Here is a 26413-nt window from a genome sequence, read left to right on the forward strand (position 1 = left end):
AATTTGATACTGGGAATTAGTTGCTCAGGTGTTGGAAATGATGAATGAGAAATGGGGGGGGCGGGGGGGGGGGAAGAAGGGAGGCAACCCCGAGTTCAGCACTGAAGGGAGCTAACTTCACCTCTTGGACTGTGAGAGGCAGGGTTCCTGGAGCCCCTGAGCTGGGGCCGCTGGGTAGAAGCTGGAACCATGGTGGGTCTGGGTGGGGGCAGCTGGAGCCAGGGAAGAGGTGCAGCTACTGCCAAGACACTGCCTGAAGCAGAGAGAGAGAGAGGGAGGGAGAAAAACCCTGAATCTCCCTCCCCCCCACCCCCCCCAATCTCATCTCCTGACAATGCTTTCCTTGGCTGAACCTAGCTGCAGGCCAGTCAGCTGAGGAGCATGGGAAATGTAGTTTGTAGGAGCTGGTAAAGTATCTGCCTGCAATTCAGGAGACCAGGGTTCCCATCCCTGGGTTGGGAAGATCTGCTGGAGAAGGGAATGGCACCCCACTCCACTATTCTTGCCTGGAGAATTCCATGAACAGGAACCTGGCCAGCTACAGTCCGTGGAGTCTCAAAGAGTCAGACATGACTGAGCGACTAACACTTTCACTTTCTCCCCCACAACTCCAGAGTCCTGCCAATGCTTTCCTTGGCCGAACCTAGCTGGAGGCCAGTTAGCGGAGGAGCATGGGAAATGTAGTTTGCAGGAGCTGGCCTTCTGAAGTAGAGAGCGGGTAAGAGGAGGACCAGGGCTGATCTGAGGACAAATAAGCAAATAACAGGACATCATGCATTCGATAAAATTATAAACTCTTGACATTGAAAGTACAAAAAGAAGGAATCAAACTGACTAATGTGAGAATCTAATGTATTAATAGATTTTTCCTGTGAGCTTCCTGGCAACCAGGGCAAAAAGAGAAAGCATAATTCTCGTTATCTTATATGAGGCCACACAACTGATTCTCCAAGAGAGGCCATGTTTGTCATGTGACTCTCACAGAGGGGAGACAGAGAGACAGGATGAATGTGTCTTCAGTGATGACTTTAAAAAATGGATTCCTGATGAAGACTGAAGGTGGAACACAAGATATACAGATGAACATACTTCAGAATTGGGGTTCAGCAAGGGTCCCTCTGGGGATCTCACAGTACCAGCCTAGAACCTGACTCTTACAGGGGAAGAAGTAGGCATGGCTGGCTCAGGGCAGATCCAGGAATGAATGGGCATCCTTGCCTGAGTCAGCTGTCAGTCTCTTTTCTCAGGGCTGGATGTCCAACAGCCTGAGCTGTCCTTTGCGGGGGGTACCTGGTTTGGGGATTGTGTGTGGCTCCCCATGTCATGTATGTTGATCTCACAATAGAAAGGCTTCTGGTCTTGGTTCTGAAGGTTGAAAGTCCTGGGTTCAAGGTACCTGACATTTCTGTACCTCGGGTTTCTTATCTGCATTAATAAAGGATTGGCCAGTCAGTCGCCAATCCTGGAAAACCTAAACTAGCCTAAGCATTTTGGTCAAAGGGAATTTAATACAGGGAGTTGGCTACAAAGGTATTGGGAGGGCTGGAGAAGGAAAAGGAGAGGGTCAAGCTCCCTAGAGATGAGTTCTTGTGAGAAGCGAGGGGAACAAAAGGCACAAAGGTCTTGGTGCTGCTGGGGTTTGCCGCTCCTGGTACCCAGATGTCTGGGCAGAAAGCCAGGAGTCCACACTGACCAGCCGCTGTCGCCCTTCCTGCAACCATTGCTTCCGGAGGCAGTGCCAGAGACCAGGGACATGTGGCTCCTCCCTTCCCCTTGCCTGCCACCCTCTCCTGGCACGCCCTAACTGGAAGCTAGCTGACTGGCAGTGTGGTGGAACGTTCCCACCCTGGCAGTAAAGGAGGTCACTGAGGAGTGAGTGTGGAGCTGAGCACAGTCCACACCCTCCAGCCCGCCTCCCTAGAAGTTACAGCCATAACAAATGAGAGGCTGTCACAAGTGCTCAGCTTAAGTGGCTGGTGCGCGGGTAGCTATGATGATGAAGAAACCAGTCGTGCTAGTGATTGGGTCAACGGTTTCACTTGATCATAACAGGCAGGGGCTAGTTGTGGGGGAGTAGTTGAAAAAGCACTAGACCAGAACCAGAAGTCCTGAGTTCCTGTCCCAGCTCTGCCGTCTATGGGCTGTGTGATCTTGGGCAAGTTGCTCAACCTCTCTGAGCCTCTTGGATCTCATTGGCACACTGATGTGAATGATCCCTTCCTAGCCTGCCAGATCCTTATAAAAACCACCTCCTATAAAGGATATGGAAAGTCTTTCCAACTACGAAATGGCATGTAAGAGAGAGGAGGCTTTATTGCTGTGGTTTTGTTTTGTGTTTATGGCTGACATTTTTGTTTGTTTTTGTGGGGGGTGGCTTATCTTCTTTTAGGATAATCCTGGAAATCGAAGAACCAGCCTCGAACCATAATGGAGGCCAGCTGCTCTTCGGGGATGATGGGTACCTCTACATCTTTACCGGAGATGGCGGGATGGCTGGAGACCCCTTTGGGAAATTTGGAAACGCCCAAAACAAGTATGTTCTGATTTGGTTGGTGGGTGGGCTGGTTTATGTACTCTTCTGAAGGGGGAATGACTTCCTCAGCCAGGAGACTAGGGCAATAGAAATGGCTTTGGGCCCCAGCTCAGCCTGCAGCTAGCCAGCTGGGGAACCCAGTGCCTTTCTCTTATCAGTTAGAAAGGAATAATGATCATCTCCATGGGCAGGCTTGTTATGAGGAATAAAGGTGATGGGTACCTGAAAGGCGGCATCACAGAGCCTCTGGGAAGATGAGATTTTTCTCTGAAGTCCGCCCAGCCCTGCTGGAGCCAGAGGAAGGAAAAGGATGCTTCCCAGACCAAATGGGGAGTGTGAGCTGGCTGGAGCAGGGCTGTATGGATGGGCATGTGGCTTTTCTACCCCAAGGGTCACCCGAGATGACCCCGAAACTGAAGCAGAGTCTTGCTCTCAGTTCCTCACTTCTGGGCTTGAGAAGATGGCCTGCCACCATTCCCTTCCTTACACACACACATACACATACACACACACACACACACACGCACACACACGCACACAAACATACACAGTCTCAAGTGTATAGATGAGGATACCCAGGAGTCTCAGGGCAGCCTCCTCCATCCTCAGTCCAAATCACAAAACCTTCCTCAGCCCAGAGAGTAAAAATAGCGCATATGATGTTGATTATAGTAATTAAAGTGTTCCCAATTTGTGACTTGTGCTTTCATATGTGACAGCGTAAGAATCATCGCAGTTTTCTCATGTTTGGGATGTATTTAGAGATGAAGTTGAGAAAATAGAAATTAAGGATTTGTGGATAATTGGACAAGACTTAAAACATTATTTTGCTGCTATGAGTTTTGCCCACTTACATATCAAAGCCTGGAGCGTGGTGTGTGGGCCCTGGGGAGTAATCCGAAGCTTGGTGCAGAGCAGGCTGGAGAGTGTGAGAGGAGCTCACTGGAGCAGAACCTGGAAGTCCACAATAGGGGATTAACTGTGGGGCAGCTACTGGGGTGGTGGGAGCGTTTTATCATCATGAAAGAGGACACTTGGGTGGTGTCTTTAATGATGACAGAAATGCTTGGGTGCTGATGCTCTGTGAGAATGTGGGGTACACAGTTGGATCAAATGGGCAGACCAGCCAGTCCTGCCTTAAAAAGCAGCCCAAAGGGAGTACACCCAAATGCTGGGGGAAAACCTTGCAGTGAGTAAGTGCATCAAAAACTCACAGAAGAAGGGACTTCCCTGGTGGTCCTGCGGTTAAGACTCTGCTCCCAGTGCAGTTCAATCCTTGGTCAAGGAATTAGATCCCACATGCCACAACCAGGAGTTCCCATGCCCAAACTAAAGATCCCACATGCCTCAACTAAGACCCGGCACAGCCAAAGAAATAAATTAATACTGTAAAAAAGCCACAGATGAAGAGGGTGTGTTCCCCTCTGCACATCTTTAAGCATGTCGCAGATTCCATCGTGTGTCACTTTTGTCCTGCAATGAATGAGACCCAGAAGCTGCTCACCCCAGTGGCTGCGTGGAGGTCCGGGCTGCAGCTGCGCCCTATTCGGTATGGCTCTGGAGGCAACGTGCTGAGGTCTCACTCCCAGGCCCCAGAAGCCGATGTGGCCGGGCACCCTGAAGGGACCTCACTTCCTGTCCAGAGCTGCCTGGGAGACTGGCAAGTTGTTCGCCGCTCAGAGCCTGGGTTCAGGATGGTGTGTGTGGAGTGTGGGGTGACCCCTGACCTGCTGCGATGGCCCTGGGCGCGTGCGAGAGAGGAGGCAAGAACCCCACCTCCTGTTTCCTGCTAACATCTGCCGCGTTCTCTCCTGTCTCCCTGCCCTCCCTGGTACTCTTAAATGGTGCACTTGACTTTGATTGAAGTTATTCATTCATTCACTCACCACTTAATGAGCGCCTACTGCATACCTGTTGCTGTGCTAGGTGCTGCAGATCAGATCAGAACAGTCGCTCAGTCATGTCTGACTCTTCTCGACCCCATGAATCACAGCACGCCAGACCTCCCTGTCCATCACCAACTCCTGGAGTTCACTGACACTCATGTCCATCGAATCAGTGATGCCATCCAGCCATCTCATCCTCTGTCATCCCCTTCTCCTCCTGCCCCCAATCCCTCCCAACATCAGAGTCTTTTCCAATGAGTCAACTCTTCGCATGAGGTGGCCAAAGTACTGGAGTTTCAGCTTTAGCATCATTCCTTCCAAAGAAATCCTAGGGCTGATCTCCTTCAGAATGGACTGGTTGGATCTCCTTGCAGTCCAAGGGACTCTCAAAAGTGTTCTCCAATGCCACAGTTCAAAAGCATCAATTCTTCGGTGCTCAGCCTTCTTCACAGTCCAACTCTCACATCCATACATGACCACAGGAAAAACCATAGCCTTGACTAGACGAACCTTTGTTGGCAAAGTGATGTCCCTGCTTTTGAATATGCTATCTAGGTTGGTCATAACTTTCCTTCCAAGGAGTAAGTGTCTTTTAATTTCATGGCTGCAGTCACCATCTGTAGTGATTTTGGAGCCCAGAAAAATAAAGTCTGACACTGTTTCCACTGTTTCCCCATCTATTTCCCATGAAGTGGTGGGACCGGATGCCATGATCTTCATTTTCTGAATGTTGAGTTTTAAGCCAACTTTTTCACTCTCCACTTTCACTTTCATCAAGAGGCTTTTTAGTTCCTCTTCACTTTCTGCCGTAAAGGTGGTGTCATCTGCATATCTGAGGTTATTGATATTTCTCCTGGCAATCTTGATTCCAGTTTGTGTTTCTTCCAGTCCAGCGTTTCTCATGATGTACTCTGCATATAAGTTAAATAAACAGGGTGACAATATACAGCCTTGACAAACTCCTTTTCATATTTTGGAACCAGTCTGTTGTTCCATGTCTAGTTCTAACTGTTGCTTCCTGACCTGCATACAAATTTCTCAAGAGGCAGATCAGGTGGTCTGGTATTCCCATCTCTTTCAGAATTTTCCACAGTTTATTGTGATCCACACAGTCAAAGGCTTTGGCAGAGTCAATAAAGCAGAAATAGATGTTTTTCTGGGACTCTCTTGCTTTTTCCATGATCCAGTGGATGTTGGCAATTTGATCTCTGGTTCCTCTGCCTTTTCTAAAACCAGCTTGAACATCAGGAAGTTCACGGTTCACATATTGCTGAAGCCTGGCTTGGAGAATTTTGAGCATTACTTTACTAGCGTGTGAGATGAGTGCAATTGTGCGGTAGTTTGAGCATTCTTTGGCATTGCCTTTCTTTGGGATTGGAATGAAAACTGACCTTTTCGAGTCCTGTGGCCACTGCTGAGTTTTCCAAATTTGCTGGCATATTGAGTGCAGCACTTTCACAGCATCATCTTTCAGGATTTGGAATAGCTCAACTGGAATTCCATCACCTCCACTAGCTTTGTTCGTAGTGATGCTTTCTTAGGCCCACTTGACTTCACATTTCCAGGATGTCTGGCTCTAGGTGAGTGATCACACCATCGTGATTATCTGGGTCGTGAAGATCTTTTTTGTACAGTTCTTCTGTGTATTCTTGCCATCTCTTCTTAATATCTTCTGCTTCTGTTAGATCCATACCATTTCTGTCCTTTATCAAGCCCATCTTTGCATGAAATGTTCCCTTGGTATCTCTAATTTTCTTGAAGAGATCTCTAGTCTTTCCCATTCTGTTGTTTTCCACTATTTCTTTGCATTGATCGCTGAAGAAGGCTTTCTTATCTCTTCTTGCTATTCTTTGGAACTCTGCATTCAGATGCTTATATCTTTCCTTTTCTCCTTTGCTTTTTGCTTCTCTTCTTTTCACAGCTATTTGTAAGGCCTCCCCAGACAGCCATTTTGCTTTTTTGCATTTCTTTTCCATGGGGATGGTCTTGATCCCTGTCTCCTGTACAATGTCACGAACCTCATTCCATAGTTCATCAGGCACTCTATCTATCAGACCTAGGCCCTTAAATCTATTTCTCACTTCCACTGTATAATCATAAGGGATTTGATTTAGGTCATACCTGAATGGTCTACTGGTTTTCCCTACTTTCTTCAATTTAAGTCTGAATTTGGCAATAAGGAGTTCATGGTCTGAGCCACAGTCAGTTCCTGGTCTTGTTTTTGCTGACTGTATAGAGCTTCTCCATCTTTGGCTGCAAAGAATATAATCAATCTGATTTCGGTGTTGACCATCTGGTGATGTCCATGTATAGAGTCTTCTCTTGTGTTGTTGGAAGAGGGTGTTTGCTATGACCAGTGCATTTTCTTGGCAAAACTCTATTAGTCTTTGTCCTGCTTCATTCCATATTCCAAGGCCAAATTTGCCTATTACTCCAGGTGTTTCTTGACTTCCTACTTTTGCGTTCCAGTCCCCTATAATGAAAAGGACATCTTTTTTGGGTGTTAGTTCTAAAAGGTCTTGTAGGTCTTCATAGAACCGTTCAGCTTCAGCTTCTTCAGCGTTACTGGTTGGCGCATAGACTTGGATTACTGTGATACTGAATGGTTTGCCTTGGAAACGAACAGAGATCATTCTGTCGTTCTTGAGATTGCATCCAAGTACTGCATTTCGGACTCTTTTTTTGACCATGATGGCCACTCCATTTCTTCTGAGGGATTCCTGCTGGCAGTAGTAGATATAATGGTCATCTGAGTTAAATTCACCCATTCCAGTCCATTTCAGTTCGCTGATTCCTAGAATATCAACATTCACTCTTGCCATCTCTTGTTTGACCACTTCCAATTTGCCTTGATTCATGGACCTGACATTCCAGGTTCCTATGCAATATTGCTCTTTACAGCATCAGACCTTGCTTCTATCACCAGTCACATCCACAGCTGGGTATTGTTTTTGCTTTGGCTCCATCCCTTCATTCTTTCTGGAGTTATTTCTCCACTGATCTCCAGTAGCATATTGGGCACCTACTGACCTGGGGAGTTTCTCTTTCAGTATCCTATCATTTTGCCTTTTCATACTGTGCTGCAAGTAAGCTATAAACAGGCGTTATTTTTCTATATCCTTTTCACCCTGTAGCACAGTCCTGCAAAGAAAGAGAGGGACCATCTAATATTACAGCAGAGAACCCCAAGGCCTGGGGAGGCCAGAAAGTGCGGTGACGAGCTTGGGTTTCTGTAGCCAGGCTACTTAGGCTGGATCTCAGCTCTCCGGTTTATGAGGGGTGAGGCAACCAGGGATGCTCTGTGGCCTCTCTGAGCTCAGCTGCCTCGACTGTGAAATAAATGGCGATCACAACAGCACCCACTTACCTAGAAGACTGGGGCTTCCCTGGTGGCTCAGTGGATAAAGAACCCGCCTGCCAATGCAGGAGATATAGGTTCAATCCCTGGGTTGGGAAGATCCCCTGGAGAAGGAAATGGCAACCCACTCCAGTATTCTTGCCTGGAGAATCCCATGGACAGAGGAGCCTGGTGGGCTACAGTCCAGAGAGTTGGATGAGCTGGACATGATTTGTTGACTAAACAATGACACAATCTAAAAGATTTGCTGTGAGGATGAAACAAAGCAACCGATGGTATGTAAGTCAAATGCTTAGGATGGAGCCGGGCACATGGTAAGGTGTCTGATAATGTCGAATTGAATGATTGGGGTTACCCAGCCGGTGCATGGCTGCTGAGGACGTGAACTTGGAGTCTCTGGCCCCAGAGCCAACGCTTGCCTTGCACCTGGGGCGGCCTTGGGCTCCAGGCCCCCTACCCCCAGCCCCAGCCCCGCCCCAGTCGGTGCTTTCTCCCGCAGATCGGCGCTGCTCGGCAAGGTGCTGCGCATCGACGTGGACCGCAACGAGCGCGGCCCGCTCTACCGCATCCCGCCCGACAACCCATTCGTGGGCGACCCCGCCGCGCGGCCGGAGGTCTACGCCTTCGGGGTGCGCAACATGTGGCGCTGCTCCTTCGACCGCGGCGACCCGGCGACGGGCGCGGGCCGCGGGCGCCTCTTCTGCGGCGACGTGGGCCAGAACAAGTTCGAGGAGGTGGATCTGGTAGAGCGCGGCCGCAACTATGGCTGGCGCGCCCGCGAGGGCTACCAGTGCTATGACCGCAAGCTGTGCGCCAACGCCTCCCTCGGTGACCGCCCCCGCCACCCCGCTCTGAGCCCCCGGGGACCCCTCTCCCCAGATCTGCCACCCCTCACTCCACGGCTGTGCGCCCACGCCTCCCTCGGTGGCCCCCTAACCTCACCTACCACCCGCGCCACCGGGGACCCCCGATCCTGGTACAACCCGCCCCACCCCCATCGGGATGCGCGCCAGTGCCTCCGTCTGTAGCCAGCCAGCGCCCACCCTCCGGAATGGCTCCCCTGCCGCCCGCCCCAAATCACTTCCTGCCTGGCAAATCCTTGCCCTCTCCGTACCTTATAAACTTTAAGCATTACCCTTTCTCGTTGACTCTCTGGGGCCCCCTCTCGGGCCCTCCTAGGGACCTCCCACCCCTTGGCCCCGCAGGACTCAGGACCACCCGCGGAGCCTCCGGGGACCCCCGCAGGCTCACCCAGCGTCTCCCCACTCTGCAGATGACGTGCTGCCGATTTTCGCCTACCCGCACAAACTGGGCAAGTCGGTGACTGGGGGCTACGTGTACCGGGGCTGCGAGTACCCCAACCTGAACGGCCTCTACGTTTTTGGAGACTTCATGAGCGGGTAAGTGACCCGACAGCAGTTCTGAGGGTCAGGGACCGCAGAGGTGAAAGGTCGGGGAACCCGAACAGCACCTTTGACCTCTCTGTCTCCTAGAAGCCAGGACCTGTCATTGTGCCACCTGGCCAGAGAGGTCACCTTGCTCGAGAGAGGGGACCTGGGGATCCAGCTGAGGTCAACCCACTGGGCCCCATGAAGCCTTGCTGCCTCCACCCACTGAGCCCCCAGAGAGGGGTGGGTGTGTTGGGGAGAAAGGGGGGTGGGATAAATCACATCCCAAACAGGTTTCAGAGAGGGTTCAAGACCATACCTCCCAAGTCTGACGTGGGTCAGACTCTTTCCCCTGGGGAGCTTACAGAGCCTCATGACCACCTGTTTCTCCCATTGTACAGAGGGGGAAACTGAGGCCCAGAGAGACCCAGGGAAGCCACACACCTGGCATGATGTTTTAAAATATAGCTGAGATGACCCGTGTCCAAAGCCTGGCATGCTTATTAGCTGTGTGACCTTGAGCCAGCTGCTTCACCTCTCTGAGCTTTAATTTCCTCATTTGCAAAATGATAATAGTACCTGCTTACTTAAGCTTATTTGGGTCCTGTTCATATACATTTGGGGAAGTTCCCCAGTAGCTCAGACAGTAAAGCGTCTGCCTACAATGTGGGAGACCTGGGTTCGATCCCTAGGTCAGGAAGATCCTCTGGAGAAGGAAATGGCAACCCACTCCAGTATTCTTGCCTGGAAAATCCCATGGATGAAGGAGCCTGGTGGGCTGAAGTTCATGGGGTCTCAAAGAGTCCGACATGACTGAGGGACTTCACTTTCACTTTTCACTTTCATACATATTACAGCACTTAGAATCTAGAACATGCCCAATTTCTGGTTGACTGGTTGTTGTTTTGTTTTATTAATAAAATGGAAGGATCTGTTGGTGATCTCAGGACCTTCCCAGCCTCCTGTGAAATGAATTTTTTTTTTTTTTTGGTTGCACCATGCAGCTTGAGGGCTTCCCTGGTGGCTCAGAGGATAAAGTGTCTGCCTGCAATGCAGGAGACCTGGGTTCAGTCCCTGGGTTGGGAAGATCCCCTGGAGAAGGAAATGGCAACCCACTCCAGTACTCTTTCCTGGAGAATCCCATGGACAGAGGAGCCTGGCGGGCTACAGTCCATGAGGTCTGAGGACACGACTGAGCAAGACACTCCCCTCTCACTCCCATGCAGCTTGAAGAATCTTATTTCCCCAACCAGGGATCAAAACCAGGTCTCCTGTAGTGGAAGTGTGGAACCCTAACCACTGGATCACCAGTTCTTAATTATTCGCACCCTAGCCTCTCCACGTAAGGGCAGTTGAACAGGGTCTCTGTTCAGAGAGGAAGTAAAGAAGCCTGAGGCTGGCAGAATTCTTACCTCTTGCAGGCTGCTGAACTAGGGTGGGTTTGTGGCCATTTGTCTATAGCTGGAGCTGACAGAGAACCTTGACCTGGGCCTCTGGTTGCTGTGTCCTTCTCCCAGCTTGGAGAGTCTCCCTCTGGACTCAGTTATCCCATCTGGAAAATGGGTCTAGATGAAACCTCTCTTTTTACCCTGATTCTCCTTTTACTCTTCTGTTACCCTCCTACCCCCACCCCAGGAATGTCCAAGTCACCTGAACATAGAAATTCAGTGAATTTTGCTGGCACTTCCCAAGCTCCTCTGCTGGGTCAGGCTTTATGCCAGGGCTAGAGCAACAAAGTTGAAGAACACCTCATACCCAAGTCAGGTGTGAGTCTCACTTGGTCCACTTGAGTCTGGCCTCAGAGAGCCCATGCTCTCTGGGGAAGCCCAGCACAGGAGCAGTCAGGAGGGCTTCTAGGAGGTGGGGCAACCAAGCAGGGCCTGAAAGTATCCGTAGGCAACTAACAAATGTAGAAGGGAGTAGGGACAAAATCAGCATATTCTGAAGATGCCAAATTCTCCACTTTGGGAATCCCCTGGTAGTCCAGTGGCGAAGACTTTGCCTTCCACTGCAGGGGCCATGGATTCATCGCTGGTGGGGAGCTGAGATCTCATGTGCCTTGCGGCCCCGAAACACCAAAACATAAACAACAGAAGCAATATCACAACAAATCCAATGACTACTTTAAAAGTGGTCCGCATCAAAAACAAAAAAAAAACAGATTCTCCATTTCATGCTCCCAAGTGGAGGCAGCTCCCAAATCTATGCAGCCTCGGAGGCTTCTGAACTGGAAGTTGGCTCCTGACTGCCTCCTGCTGGTCAGTGGTTGGAACTGAACCAAGGAGGCTGAAACCAAGTTGGTCTTGGTCACCCATGTGCTTCTCCTGGGCTTCCCTGATGGCTCAGGCGGTAAAGAATTCTGCCTGCAGTGTGGGAGACCTGGGTTGGATCTCTGGATTGGGAAGATCCCACGGAGGAGGGCATGACAACCCACTCCAGTGTTCTTGCCTGGAGAATCCCATGGACAGAGGAGCCTGGCGGGCCACAGTCCGTGGGATCACAGAGTCGGACACGGCTGAGTGACTGAGCACCATGCTTCTCCTGCTATGTACTGGGTTGGCCAAACAGTTTGCTCGGGCTTTTCCGTACATCTAACAGAAACACCCAGACTAACTTTTCGGCTGACCCAACAGCTGGTGCTCAGTAAAGACTGCATGCAGGGCAGGCTTCCTGGACGTGCGGTCTGTGCACTTGCACAGACGTGCTCAGAAGGGCCCACGCTCAGTTTAACGATCTCCCGTCACTGTCTTGAAACTTTTAGTACATTTTGAACAAGGGTCCTTGCACGCTCATTTTGCACTGGACCCTGCATATTATGTGCAGTCCTGGTTGCATGGCTAACAGATGAGTGGATGGGTGGGTTGGTGGGTGGGCTTCCCCCAGGCACCCTGCCAGGCAGGACCCCTCAGCCCATCCTCCTTTGCAGGCGTCTGATGTCCCTCCGGGAGAACCCAGAGACAGGCCAGTGGCGGTACAGCGAGATCTGCATGGGCCGTGGCCAGACCTGCGCGTTCCCAGGCCTCATCAACAACTACTACCCACACATCATCTCCTTCGGCGAGGACGAGGCTGGTGAGCGCTGCTGAGGCCCCTCCATCCGGGCTGCCCCTGCCTGGCACTGACTCCCCACCCCTGGGTCCTTCTGGCCTGGGATTCCCCGGATGGCATCTCAGGACTGAGTCACCTCCAGGCTGGAGGGTGACATGTTCAGAGGTCTTGAGCCTTGCCTGGGTGTCAGTTCTCACCTGTCTGAGCTTCCATTTCCTCATCTGGAAAATGGGAGCAGTGGTTCCCCACTCCCACCATGGGCAGAGTTACTGGGAGGGATCACGTGACCCCACAGGTAAGAGTCCAGGGAGGTTATGGGGCCAGGAACGGGTGTGATGGTGGAAAGGCAGGCAAGTGGCGGGAGAGTGCCTCCCTGGGGACCCCCAGCACCCTGGATTCCTGATGGCAAATGCACTGGGGCCTATGAATGAAGCTGCATTGTCCTCGGAGAGTGGTGGGCACTGCTTTCTTGCCTGTTAGTGGGTCCCCTGTTCAGGCGCTTGTGTTTTCAATGCCAGGAGCAGAGGGGGAGGGGAGAGGAAGAAGGACCCTGGGGGCTGGATCCCGCCTTTGTCCTTGGCCCCGGATTGTCCCTGGACAAAAGCCGAGGGGCCCCCAGTGGGGCCCGGTGGATGCTTGGCCAGGTTACTAGGCAACACCCTCCCGAGGGCCTTTCGAGAGGTGTCCCCCCGCAGGGCCCAGTGCCCAGAGCCCCCAGGCCTGAGTCTGGGAAACCTTTGTTGAACCGACACTCGTCAGAATCTAAGTTTTCACAGGGCAGCCCCAGCCCCCACTGCCCCCCCCCAAGCCCACTGGGCCCTTGAAAGCCTTTTCTTTTGGTCAGTAGGGGGTTAACATGTTTTGGAAGGGGGGGTGCCCTTTCCTGGTGCACCCCACACAGAGCCCAGACCCAGAGGCAGGCCCAGGGGGCCCTTCTGAGTGACACCGAGGGCCAGGAGGAGGCCCCTCAAAGACAGACAGGCCGAGGGACAGCCTGCTGGTGAGGCAGGCAGGCGGCCCCTGAAGGTACAGAGACCCGGGGAGCTGAGGCCTGCAAACTGCCCCAGCTCCCTGCAGCCTCCGCCTCTCGGCTTGATCTTCTGACGCTTGTAAATTGCACAACAAGGACCTCTGCTGGCCCAGTGTCCTCCAGGGACAGTCCACACTGCAGAGACCAGGAGGACGGCGTGGCCCTGGGCAGAGCTTAGCAGTGCCATCAGGGATCCCTGGCTGCGCATGGGGTTGGGGGGCCATGGCTTCCCACAGATTAAGGCTGGATGGGGCCTTAGGCTGCGCCCGTCCAGTGCTGTCACTGTACGGATGGGGGAATGAGGCTGGCTCTCCTGCCCAGTCTTGGGATGGGGGGGTGGGGCACTGGACACAGCCTGGCCCCCCGAGGCCTCCCAGAGCAGGGTGTCAAGCTGGAGCTCTGTCAGGCAAAGGCAGTCGATGGAGAAGTGCATCGAAGTCAAGGGGGCGGCACGTGCGGGGACCCCAAGTTCCTTCAGGGCCTGGAGTGTAGGTTCAAGGAGGGCTGCCCAGCCAGGGAGGAGCCAGGCCGCTCCCAAGTCCTCTCTCCAGAAAGGGGCCCAGAGACCGGAAGTGATGGCTCAAGTTCACGGCTGTGCCTGTGGACTCTCCAGCAGGGACCGGCTTGCTGGGACCCTGCTCCCTCCTACAGGGTGCATGCACCTTGTGGGCCTATTCCACCCCACCACCCCCACCAAGGTAGGGCTGGGGCTCCTGGAGCGAGGAGTCAGAGGGCATTGACAGCCCAGCACCCCACCACCCCCACCAAGGTAGGGCTGGGGCTCCTGGAGCGAGGAGTCAGAGGGCATTGACAGCCCAGCACCCCACCACCCCCACCAAGGTAGGGCTGGGGCTCCTGGAGCGAGGAGTCAGAGGGCATTGACAGCCCAGCATCCTGCCCTCCCCAGCCCCCAGTTCCCCTGACAGCTGGCTCTACCCTAGTTACACAGGTCACCTCTCAAGAGTCTTCCCCTTCAAGAATTCTCCAGGTTTCCTGGGTCTTGATTATCAGACACCACCATCATGTAGCCCTCCATGACTGCACCAGTCACCAGGGTCATGCTTTCCTCCAAGCTCCCATCTCACTGCCTGTCCCAGCCTCTCTTTGGGGAATCCACCCCTGCCCCCATCCTTGGGAGAGCTCTTCGCTGCCTCCTATGGGATGGGAGGTATTAGCACAGCTGAACCATCACACTGAGCCACGTGTGGCTGTGTCTAGGCCTCCCAGCTACCACGTCTCCTACATCAGCGTGGGCTTGGAGGCAGCAGGTGTTTCTGAGTTCAGGGCCTGCTTAACCATTCACCGGCTGTGTGACTTTGGGCAAGTCACTTGACCTCTCTGAGCGTCTATTGTCTCATCTGTACATAGAGAATAATGAAACCTACTTCCTGGACATTTGTACCTGTGGCAGCAAGGGCCAGGGGGCGGGATATGGGTGAGGAGAGAGCAGAGAACTCAATTCCCCTGACAGCATCCATGGTCCAGGTGCTCGTGATTCCACTTCTACAAACTGAAGCTGAGGGGGGCTGTCCCAGAGCCGTGGGAGCTCACGGGGGGCCAAGTGCTGGGGCCGGGATTCACACTGGAGACTCCCCAGGCTTGTGCTCTTCTGCCCCTGCTACCAGCCTGGGAGGTGCCTGCTGCTCCGTGGAGAGAAGGGGCGCCCTGCCCCCAAGGGCCAGGCGGGACCTGGACCCTGGGTGCCCATGACAATAACAACAACGGCAGTAATAGTTCACACTGATGGAGCAGGTGCCCCACGCTCTTGTTATCCTCACAACAGCCCTACGAGGCAGGCCTGTGGAGGAATGCGGAAGCTGGTCACCAGTAAGCAGTCAGTGGGGAGCTGGGCTGTGGACCCCTACTGGTGCTCAGAGGTGTGTGTGCTGGGCATGAGACCAGGCAGGAACCAGGGGTAGGGTCCCTGGGGTCACCAGGAAGGAGGCACGAGCAGAGGTCAGAGCCAGGGTGGGTGCAGGCAGAGTGGCCAGCACCCCAGGAAGCTGTGCTGCAGAGACCCCAGGGTGCGTTTGGACGCCTTTCTCAGCCTCCTTTCCCTGTTCTGGGGACTGGAGAAGTACACTGACCCGGAGCATCTCCCCTCCTGGCTCACAGGTTGGGGTGCGTCCCAGAGCCTGAGGTGGGGGCGTGGGGCTGGCCCGGATGGTGTTCCAGGCAGCAGTCTCACCCTTTGCCTTGCGTCTTGTTCCAGGGGAGCTGTACTTCATGTCAACGGGCATGCCAAGTGCCACTGTGGCACATGGGGTGGTCTACAAGATGATCGACCCTTCCAGGTGAGTACCCGCCTCCCGCCCACCCCGCCCCAGAGGGCCTGAGCCCCTTCTGTCTGCCAGGAGCACTCCCCTCCGTTACCGCACTTCCCCTCTCTACCGCGTCCTAAGGTGGGTATGATTAACACCCCCATTTTTCTGAAGAGAAAACTGAGGCCCAGAGAGGGGAAGTGACTAGCTAAGCTCATACTGCTGGTAAGGGCAGATCTAAGATTCAGAAGCTATCTGCCAGCCTCGAAGTCCTGCTGTATTCATAGGTGGCGCTATTGGTTAAAAAAAAAAAAAAAGAAAAACCACCTGCCAACGCAGGTGACGCCAGAGATGCAGGTTCGATCCCTGGGTCAGGAAGATCCCCTGGAGGAGCACACGGAAACCCACTCCAGTATTCTTGCCTGAAAAATCCCATGGACAGAGGAGCCTGGCGGGTACAGTCCCTGGGGCTGCAAACAATCAGACACAACTGAAGCAATTTAGCACGCACGCTTCCATCCTTAGAAAGATGATACCAGTGGGGGCTGATAACCATGGACCCCACCATCACATTTTAAAAAACTCTTTAAAAAATTTTTAAAACAGTTTTTATTTTACAAATAAGTTGCCATGATAGCACAGTTTGCCACATAGCCACCATTCAGTATTCCCGATTATTATGGTACATTTGTCATGATTAAGGGCTTCCCCTGTGGCTCAGATGGAAAAGAATCTTCCTGCAATGCAGGAGAACCAGGTTCGATTCCCTGGTCAGGAAGATCTCCTAGAGAAGGGAATTGCAACCCACTCCAGTATTCTTGCCTGGAGAATTCCATGGACAGGGCACCCTGGTGGGTTACAATCGATGGGGTCCGAAGACTCAGACACATCTGAGCAACTAATACTATCACAGTTAATGAACCGATACTGGTACTTTACTATTCACTAAATGCCACACTTTTTAAAAAGTCAGGTACCTCCATACTTAAAAAAAAAAAAAGGATTCCTCTGGTTTTTCCCTCCTTTGCTTTGGGATTCCATCCAGAATTCCACGTGGTATTTAGTTACTGTGTCTCGTTAGCTTTCTCTGGTCTGTGACCCTCTCTCAGACATTCCTCGTTTACCACACTGTTTTGCTGAAAGCACAGAGCTCTTCATTATTGACATAACTATCAAGAAAAACATAAGTGCTTGCTTCTTTCCCTCCTCTGAGGTCCTGGCCGCGTTTGGATTGCTGGCGTTGTGGAGGAACACATGCAGACTTTGCATTTTTCTTCGTAGGTCTGTCCTTATTTTGCATAAACATTTCCACTTTGCAACATCACCCTCAGAAGGCTCGTTTTTGATGGCTGCATAATTTTCTGTTGAGTCACTGTGCCATGACTGCCTTATCCATCCCTTGGACATTTAGGTTATTTCCAATTTGGAGGGGAAAAATGCTTCTCTAAGGAAATATCACCTAATTCATTCCAGATACTGCCTGAAACCCACCAACTCCTTTAGTCTGAACAGCATCCCTCTGGGCTCATGCATGCAAGATCAGTCTTTTCAGTCATGTCCGAGTCTTTGTGACCCCAAGGACTGTAGCCTGTCAGGCTCCTCTGTCCATGGGATTTTTCAGGCAAGAATACTGGAGCGGGTTGCCATTACCTCCTCCAGGGGGTCTTCCTGACCCAGGGACCAAATCTGCATCTCTTGCATCTCCTGCATTGGCAGGAGGTTTCTTTACCACTAGCGCCACCTGGGAAGGGTAGCTATTCCCTCCTCCAGGGGATCTTCCCAACCTAGGGATCGACTCCACATCCCTTGCAGCTCTCTGGACTCATGACCCTCTTACAACAGAGGGACCTGAGGCTTAGGGATCTCTGCTCAAGGTCTCATGGGTCAGAGGAGCAGGCAAGATGCTAGACTCCCCTTTCCCGCACCCTCTCTGACCCTTCTCATCCCTTGCACTTTTCTCTTTTGGAATCCACATTCAGTTTTTGCATCCACAACATATGGCAGAGGGGCCGCATTCCAGAACATTTGGAAAATGAAGAAATGGGAAGCGGAGAGGGTAGGGTGGGGGTCCTCTGCCCAAACATAGCCACTGTGGGATTTTACTGCATCTCCTACCCTTTGGCAAAACAAAAAAATTTTTACGTAATTTCCTTAAGGAACAAAACCCAGCTGGGTCGGTCTGACGCGTGTGGCTATTATCTGGAGCTCAGAGTAGCCGGAAAAACCACCCTTTCTGCAGCTTGGAGAAGGATGTGAACCGGGCTGTGTTTCAGCCTCGGTGGGAGGAGGGGAACAGCCCACGTCCCCCCTCGCTTTCTCCCTTCTGCGGGGGCTGTTTGAAAGCCACCCGGGGTCACGTGGCTGCTTCAGCCCTTGGGCTTTCCCCTCGTGCTCCTGGAACCCATTGAAGTCTTGGACCCACGTGGGCTGGTCCCAGAATAGGGTCGGTCCCATTCAAAGACTCACAGATCAACGGCCAGAAGCTCATTAAAATGGGATTCCATTCCTTCCTTGTGCCCCTCCAAGATGTCCAAGGAGACCCAATTCAGAGCCCTGGCAACCCTTCTCAGGCTCTTTTTTCTCCCGGCGCTCTCCAACCTGGCACTCCAAGGCCCCCCCAGTTCCCTCAGCTCTGCTGCCAGCCCCGAGGCTCTCTCTCTCTCTCCCCGCTTTATTCTTCAGATCGACTTAACCTTTCCCTTTGATTCTGTATCACCAGAAATCTCAGAACCAGAGGGGCAGGGAGAGACCCTCCTCAAAGACCGTGGGGGACAGGGGCCAGGGAAAGATGCAGGGATGGGCCTGCAGTGGCAGGTATAGGAGTTAGACCCGGCTGCTCGGGAGGGGGAGTGGGACACTTGATCTCATCCCAAGCACGCTTCATGCCCTGAGTTAGCAGTGGCCGCCGGGGCCCTCGTGCACTTCAGGCAGAGGCCTGAGTGGTTGTTCGGCAGGCTGTTCAGGGATGTTCCTGTCCTGGGGTCAGGCTCTTGGGGTCTGGGAGGCGTGTGCAGCAGGAGTGTGCTGTTGGGTCCAACTCTCGTAGCCCGCCAGGCTCCTCTGTCCAGAGCTTCTCCAGTCAAGAACACTGGAGTGGGTTGCCATTTCCTTCTCCAGGGGATCTTCCCAACCCAGGGATCGAACCTCTGTCTCTGGAGTCTCCTGCAGTGGCAGGCAGATTCTTTACCACTGAGCCACCTGGGTGAAAGTGAAAGTGAAAGTCACTCAGTCCTGTCTGACTCTTTGCGACCCCATGGACTATACAGCCCATGGAATTCTCTAGGCCAGAATACTGGAGTGGGTAGCCTCTCCCTTCTCCAGGGGATCTTCCCAACCCAGGGATCGAACCCAGGTCTCCTGCACTGCAGGCGGATTCTTTGCCACTGAGCCACCTGGGTGCTGCTCCATGAATGGCCACCCTTGTTACTGTCTACACCGGCCCACGCCTGAACGCACACCAGCCCTTCCCCTTCACCCATGGCTGCAGGGGGTGGGTGATCCCAGAGGGACACACTCAGGGTGAGCTCCCAAGGGGGTGGGGTGACTCATGATGTCCTGTGTGTCGGCAGACGGGCACCACCGGGCAAGTGTCAGATCCAGCCCTCCCGGGTGAAGGTCAGGAGCCGCCTCATCCACTTCGTGCCCAAAGAAAGTAAGTGCCTGCCAGCGGTAGACACAGAGGGGGTTTCCACAGCCCACACTTCCCCACCCCCCCCCAAGATGTGCATGCTCCTGGCTGGGTCTGGATGCCCTTCCTTGGCTCCCTCACTGTGCCCAGCACTGTGCCCGGTGCACAGCAGATACTCGGAGGGCATGGAACTCCTGAAACTCCCTCCCCCTGGTGTGTGTCAGTCCCAGGCCATGGTAGGCGGCTCCAAGGGGCTGCAGGCGTCAGAACCCATGTGACGAAGGGAGAGATAGTGGGTCTCAGGCAAGGTTCACTCAGAGTTCTAGGGAGGGGCAGAGAAAGGAGGCAGATCTATATGTGAGCGAGCGTGGAAAGAGTTATTCTCAGCACAAGGGCACCTAGGGGATGGGACATTTGGACCAGCTCTGCTATAAGCTGGTTCTGTTTTTGACAAGCTTCGTGGGGAGGGAAGGGGTGCCAATCCTCCGGAGGGGCCAGGCAAGGCCACAGTGACCGCCTGTGGGATCTGGGGCCCTCTGAAGAGGGTATGCCCCGAGGAGGGGCTGTTCCTCTGGGCTCAAGCTAGGTGGGAACAGAGACAGACCCTGTGTTGTCAGATCTTCCAGTTCTTGAGATAAGCAGGATATGCATGCTTGCATCCATCCAGCACATGTATGTGCTTCAATCTGGGGCTTTAACGCTGAGCAAGCAGATATGGTCCCTGCCTTCTTGGGTTGTTATTGTACAATCTCCTGATTTGGAAAATTTTGGCAACTAGTTCACAGTTTTAAAAACCACCCTGTGGGCCAAAGGAAATACTTTAGTGGGCTGAGTGTGCCCAGCAGGTCTCCAGCTGGCAGACTGGAGTTGGGGGTGGGGGGGCAGGAAGAGGGGGACTAGGCAGCAGGGCGGTGGGGGTACCTGGCCCTGAAGAAGGGGTGCCCCACCGCCCGGAGAAGGATTTGGGGGAAGGGGTGAGTTGGGTGTTCGGGGGTGGGAGGTAATTCTAGCTGCAGTTGATTTCAAACCTTGGCCCTTTCCCACTCACTCTTGCAATAGCTTCTGCTCTTCTGTAAGGTCCTGGCTCTGTGCTGGATGCCGAGGCTACAGAAGTCAGACCAGGCCCTGTCCCAGCTGGGGCAGACAGAGAAGTCATTTAGTGTCCCAGGCCCCATGGGAGAAGTTGTGCGGGGCGCCTCCGGGACCCAGAGCCGGGAGGAGCTGGAGCAGGTAGGGGCGCGCAGGGAAGGGCCTGGAGCTGATGAGGCTTGAGCCTGGGTGAAGAGGAAGGTGCGCTCCAGAGGTGGGGGAAGGGCGGCCTGGGCAGTGAAGGCAGCAGCAGGGCTTTGCAGAATGACCCGAGAAGCGCCTAGCCCAGCTCCAGGTTGGCATCTGTGGGGTCAGGGTGACCCCAGAAGCACTGTTGGGGACCTCATTCTCAGGGTCTGAGCAGAGGGCAGAGCCAGGACATCTTTCCCTGGGCTGCCTTCCGGGGTGGAGGACTAGGGTGGGCTGGGGCGGCCGGGGTCCCTCTGACCGCAGGCTCTTCCTCTGTGCAGAGTTCATCCGGAGGACGGAGAGCACCCCACGGCCCACCAAGGCTCCCCGCCGCAGCCGCCCCACAGCCGCTCCGCCGGCGCCCACCCCACGGCCCCCACGGCCCACCTCGCGGCCCGGGCGCCGTCGGGGTAGCGGGCGGCGGCGGGGACGGCTCGGCACAGCCGACCCCGAGCCCTCGAACGGCGCAGTGCGTCTGGTGCGGCCGGCGGGCCTCAGCCCGGGCCGCGGGCGCGTGGAGGTGTTCGCGGGGGGACGCTGGGGCACCGTGTGCGACGACGCCTGGGACACCAAGGCGGCGGCCGTCGTGTGCCGCCAGCTGGGCTTTCTGTACGCTGCGCGGGCGGCCAAGCGCGCGGAATTCGGCGAGGGGCGCACGCTGCCCATCCTGCTGGACGACGTGCGCTGCACGGGAAGCGAGCGCAACCTGCTGGAGTGCGCGCACGCCGGCCTGGGCTCGCACAACTGCGGCCACCAGGAGGATGCCGGCGTCGTGTGCAGCCGCGAGGACCCCGATCTGTAGGCGAGCACCGTCCGGCCGGAGCCGGGGAGGCCCCTCCACCCAGGGTGCGCGCCTGGTGCGTGCGCCGGGGTCCGAGGGTGGAGCGGAACGTGGGGCGGGTGCCTGGGGCGACCCATCTGCAACGCTGTCCCCTGGATGCGTGGGAGGCGTGTGCTGTGCGCACGTGTTCTGTGTTTCTGCCCCTGCGTCTACCCGGAAGCGGCAGAGTGTGTGGTGGGGGTGGGGGTGGTCCCTGTGGGCACAGGTGTGGTCCCTGTGGGCGCCGTGGTTCTGGGTAGAGGTGTTCTTACCTCCAAGCATCTCAAGCAGCGGGCCAGGAGCACAGCCTGAGCACCGAGGGCAGCTGCCTTTCAAGGGTGGACCTGACCACTGGCTGCATTAACAGAGGTCTGCCGTGGATGGAGGGAGGGGCCGGGGAGTGGAAGGCTCGCCAATCAGCTGGACCATGGCCTGAGAAATGCTACCCAAAGGATGTGGACTGGTGGCCTGGCAGTCAGAGTTGTGGAGGAGAACCTGAAGGCGTCTAGTGGGGACAAGGGAGGTCATCAGATGGGTGGGTCCAGGGCGACCCGTGGGCGGTGAGAGTCAGGCTGCCCTGGGGAGGGCAGGCAGGGGGCACTAGGTGACTTCAGGGAGAAACCTCCCAGGCCCAGCCAGTCCAGGCATCACGGTTGCTGGTGAGGCTTCAGGTCTCTCCACTTTCAAGCCTGTGCCAGGGCCACCTGTCTCATCTCCATCCCCCCACCCCAGCCCCTCAGTGAAATCCCAGGGAACCTTCTGCTTCCTCCGGCCCTACTCCAGGGGCTGGCCAGGCTATGGACCCAGCGAGACTACTGATGCTCTGTCACCCAGGGCTGTGCCAACAGCGTGACTGTTTACAAACCCTCCTTCCCGCCTCTTTTCTCTGACTGGAAGCTGGGGGTGGGGTTGGAGAAGGGGCCCCCGGCCTGCAGTTGCCCTCCTGCTCACAGCTGGAAGTTCCTTTGCCCACGGATGGCCCCAGCCTGGGCTCATGCTAGGCCTGTCCAGGGGTATCAGTGTGGCTGGGTTCAGCCTCTGATGGGGGCCAGGGAGGAGAAGCAGAAGGGTGGTCACTGGGCAGTGACGACGGATATGGCCCATGTCCGGGAGGGGGTTGCTGAGAGGGCTCCAGATGGGGCATCCCAACCCAACCTGGGTGTTGTCCTGAGAGTGCAGCTGGCACTGGGTGGTGTGCTTAGCAGAAAAAATGGTGCAGGCAGAAGCCTGTCAGGGTCTCCCAGCTGCTCGATGAAGCTCATTGTGGCGTATGAGGCTGCAGAGAAAAGCTTTAAGGGTTCTGGCCCGGAGAATCCCATGGCCAGAGGAGCCTGGCAAGCGACACAGCCCATGGGGTCGCAACAGTCGGACACAACTTAGCGACTGAACCACAACCACCACCACCCTCTCCAACTCCCCTACCTCTGCCCTAAGTGGGGATGGCGAGGCCCCCAAACCCCTGTGGCTCGTCTAACCCTGTTGAGCCCCACCTGGAAACCACAATTAACCCCCCACGGGGTGTGGCTTCTTCATAAGAACGTGCAGCACGCCTGAACTCATTCAATCCTCAAAACAGCCCTCGTCCTCCCCATTTACAGATGGGGAAACTGAGGGTCACAGAACTTCAATATCTTAGTTGAGATATCACCCTGCCAGGGAGAGGGAGGCCAGATTTGAACATGAGCTGATTAGCCCTAATACCTGCCAGCACCTGAACCACTGAAGCCCCTGGCTATACCCACAGAAAGTCTCAGCTTGGCCCAGGGTCCCCCTGCCCCCGACTGCGGGCTGCCAGGCTCTCCAGGAAGTAACTGATGGAGACCCCTGTGGGTCTCCACGGGCAAGCAGGTGGCCCATGGGGACCATCCAAGCCGAACTCCTCACTGGGCAGCTGGGGGAGTGACCCTGGGAGGCTGAGTGTCCGAGGCCTTTGTTCAGATGGGGCTGACCTAAGACTGGAGTCCAGGGGAGGCAGGGTGGCCCCCAGGACCCTCAGAGAAGGCAGCTCCATGGCCCTGCCCGGCGAGAGGCCAGACCTGTTGGTCCCTCTGGCCTGAAGCCAGGGGATGGGTTGCAGCAGCCTCTGCCTCCTCATCCAGGGGTTCCTCCATGCTCTTCCCTGACCCTCCCCACCCCACAGAGCTCCCCTCTAAGTTCACAGCCTGGAGGACATGAACCTATAAGGCGGGGCCTGGGAGGTGGGCACCTCTCACTGACCTCAGCACCCACAGCCTGTGCCACCATCTGTGGCCCTGGCACTTCCCGAAAGTTGTGAGCTGGAGTGGCCCAGCCCCCTGCTAGGCCCTGAGTGACGCTCCTGTTTGTGAGGGTAAGCAGGAGAGGTCCCAGGCCCCATCGCTCCTCTGGGCAGTGCTGGCCTTGGCCGTCAGTCCTCCAGGCAGAGTGCTCCTCCTCCCCAACCTGAAGACCCATCACCCGCTCAGGCTCTGAATGAGGCTGAGGCTGCAGCCTGACTCCTGAGAAGGAGGCTCACAGACTCGTTGCTCTTTCGTTAGTAGTAACAAGGGCAGGTAGCTGACATTGGCTGAACACTTACTGTGCCAGGTGCTGTCCTAAAGGTTTTACATATTAGTCACTCTTCAATCCTTTTATTAACCCTAGGAGGAAGGTGCTGTGGTCACCTTCCCACCCATTTTACAGATGTGGAAGCTGAGGCCCCGGGGCCTGAGTTACTTGCCCAATGTCACATAGCCAATGTTAGAAACCAGGCTTTGGGCCTGGTCATGTGTAGTTGGGGACACGGCCCCAGGGAGGGGCAGAGTTGGGCATGGACTCCCCGTCCAGTGCTCCTCTTATTCTGCTGCCAGCCTCAGCAAGTGGAGGGAGCAATCACAAGTGACCCTGTCCCCCAGGGACTTGGCTCCTGACCTCTGAGTCTTCCAAGGTCTCTGGGGATGGAGGTGGGTCTGGGCCAATGCTCCCCCTACTCTCTAGAGGCCTCTTCCCTCATCCCCTCTAAGCTGGGCTCTAGTCAGCAGCTAGAGTGATCTCTCAGAACCTTCCCAGAGAGGGCCTGCCTCCGCCCAGCGTCACACAGCTCAGTCTGGAGCCCTCGGAGTCACCGCTGCAGGGATGTCCCAGGTGTGGCCCAGAGCCGAAGACTGCATCCTGGGTGTCAGCCTAAGGTAACAGTACTCCAGGTCCCCGGTTGGCCTCATTCATTCCCTGTTTACCTGCATCCCTCCAGCAAGCCCCTCCGGGCAGGGCCCTGGTGACCACCTTTCTCCTCTGATGAGGAAGTGCCCATTGCCCCCAGGTGCTGGACAGCTAGAGTCAGTGGCTGAAGGCCACCGAGATACGGGGCCATTTCCAGCTCTGTAAGGCATTTCTGTGTTTCCACTTTGCAAATGCTCGGCTTGGAGACAATGCCCGAGATACTAGATACTCTCTAGTCACAGCCTTGACTGTGTGACCTTAGGAAGTCATTGTTGGAAGAAAAAAAATGAGACAATCTTTACAGACATGCCCAGGCTGTTCCATGTTGCTTTCTCGATGGAAAACTCAGTAGTAGGTTGGTGGTGTTCACACCTACTAGTCAGCTGCACAAGACAGGGTGGGGAGGGGTATGCCACGTGGAGAGACCAGCGTGAGAATGATCCAGCGGCATATCCTTAACATGGGGGGAAGATGAGCCCCTTCAGCTCACATGGAGAACCCACATCTTCCTGTGGGAGCATCCGTCAGCTCATGCCCTACTGAGGACTAGCCTCAGGTGTGCAGGATCATTTAATCCTCACATTTACTCCATGTGGTACCCCTGACACTTGGAAGAAAAAAATGTTGCCTACCATTCCAGGTAAACAAGGAATGTTGCCCGCCATCAAGCCTTCAGCCACTGCAGCCACCCCTACGGTGTGCCATGAGGGATTTTCAAGCTGGAGAAAAACTGGACACTGGCCTTATATAGTTAAGATGCGTTTGTTGCTGTTCAGTCGCTAAGTTGTGTTTGACTCTTTGCAGTCCCATGGGCTGCAGCCTGCCAGGATCCCCGTTCCTCACTATCTCCTAGAGTTTGCCCAAGTTCATGGGCAAGGTTGCTCAGGATGCCTATCTGAGGAATAACTTCAGTGAGCCCAGACTCTTGCGTGTCCAGCACTAAAATCATTAACTTGAGGTGTCTGTTTTTTATGGTTAGCAGTCATCTTTTGATGTTCGACTACATGTTTTTTATTTTTGCAAAAACTCATATGTATTAATATATGGTGGTAGTGGTTGTTTTTGCCAAGTCATGTCCGACTCCGTGGACTGTAGCCTGCCAGGCTCCTCTGTCCATGGATTTCGCAGGCAAGAATACTGGAGTGGGTAGCCATTTCCTTCTCCAGAGGATCGTCTCAACCCAGGGATTGAGCTCACCTCTATATTTACGGGGTTTCCCAGGTGGCGCTAGTGTTAAAGAACCTGCCTGCCAACATAGGAGACATTATATATCTATCTATAGTAGTAGTGCTTAGTCACTCAGTCATGTTTGACTCTGTGACCCCATGGACTGTAGTCCACCAGGCTCCTCTGTTCATGGGGATTCTCCAGGCAGGAATACTGGAGTGGGTTGCCATGCCCTCCTCCAGGGCATCTTCCCAACCCAGGGATCGAACCTGGGTCTCCCACATTGCAGGTGGATTCTTTACTGGCTGAGCCACCAGGGAATATATCTTTCTCCTCCCTTACTTCTTTGGAACAGTTCCTCAGGGCTATCTGAGAGGTAATCTCAGGCTTTAGTCCTCAGTAATGTCCCCAAATCAAACGTAACTCCCAGCTTTTAGGTTGTACATTTCTCTCACGGTCAGCCATCCCTAACCAGGTGATCTCCAGGGTGGCTGTGTAACTGGATCCCAGTTCAGAGAGGAAGTGGACTTTGAGCCAAGGAGCCTGCTCTTTCTTGTTCCCTGGGCTACCGCTGGACCTGTGCCCTGCCAGACCACTCAAGTGGAAGCAGCCACTTCAGAGCCATTTCTTCTGCCTGCACCTCCCTCAGTGATTCCTGCTGGGAAACCACTTCCGGTATGGAAGCCACATGGCCAGTGTCCACCACAGTGGGTAGCATTTGTCCAGACCTTTCCAGAGAAGGGCCGGGTGGTTGGCCACGTGCTTCCAGGCGGTGCCCTCTGCTGGGGACTCCCAGGCAAAGGGCCTCCCACCTGAGCCTCAGTGTTTGGTCCCAACAC

At 54.5% G+C, this 26413-nt stretch overlaps 1 protein-coding gene across 1 annotated transcript in view; it reads left to right on the forward strand.

The window, feature by feature from the left end:
• Positions 1-22099, forward strand: part of HHIPL1 (HHIP like 1) — a 30581-nt gene extending 8482 nt beyond the window's left edge. Inside the window, exons 3-9 of the mRNA XM_070775690.1 lie at positions 2390-2533; positions 8277-8605; positions 9051-9177; positions 12092-12237; positions 15456-15537; positions 19074-19156; positions 20692-22099. Of these exons, the coding sequence (XP_070631791.1) occupies positions 2390-2533; positions 8277-8605; positions 9051-9177; positions 12092-12237; positions 15456-15537; positions 19074-19156; positions 20692-21212 (1432 nt within the window). The 3' untranslated portion in view covers positions 21213-22099. The remainder of the gene's footprint in view (positions 1-2389; positions 2534-8276; positions 8606-9050; positions 9178-12091; positions 12238-15455; positions 15538-19073; positions 19157-20691) is intronic.
• Positions 22100-26413: the final 4314 nt, after the last annotated feature.

The sequence above is a fragment of the Bos indicus genome, chromosome 21 (genome assembly GCF_029378745.1).
Source record: "Bos indicus isolate NIAB-ARS_2022 breed Sahiwal x Tharparkar chromosome 21, NIAB-ARS_B.indTharparkar_mat_pri_1.0, whole genome shotgun sequence".
In the NCBI taxonomy this organism is placed as follows: domain Eukaryota; kingdom Metazoa; phylum Chordata; class Mammalia; order Artiodactyla; family Bovidae; genus Bos; species Bos indicus.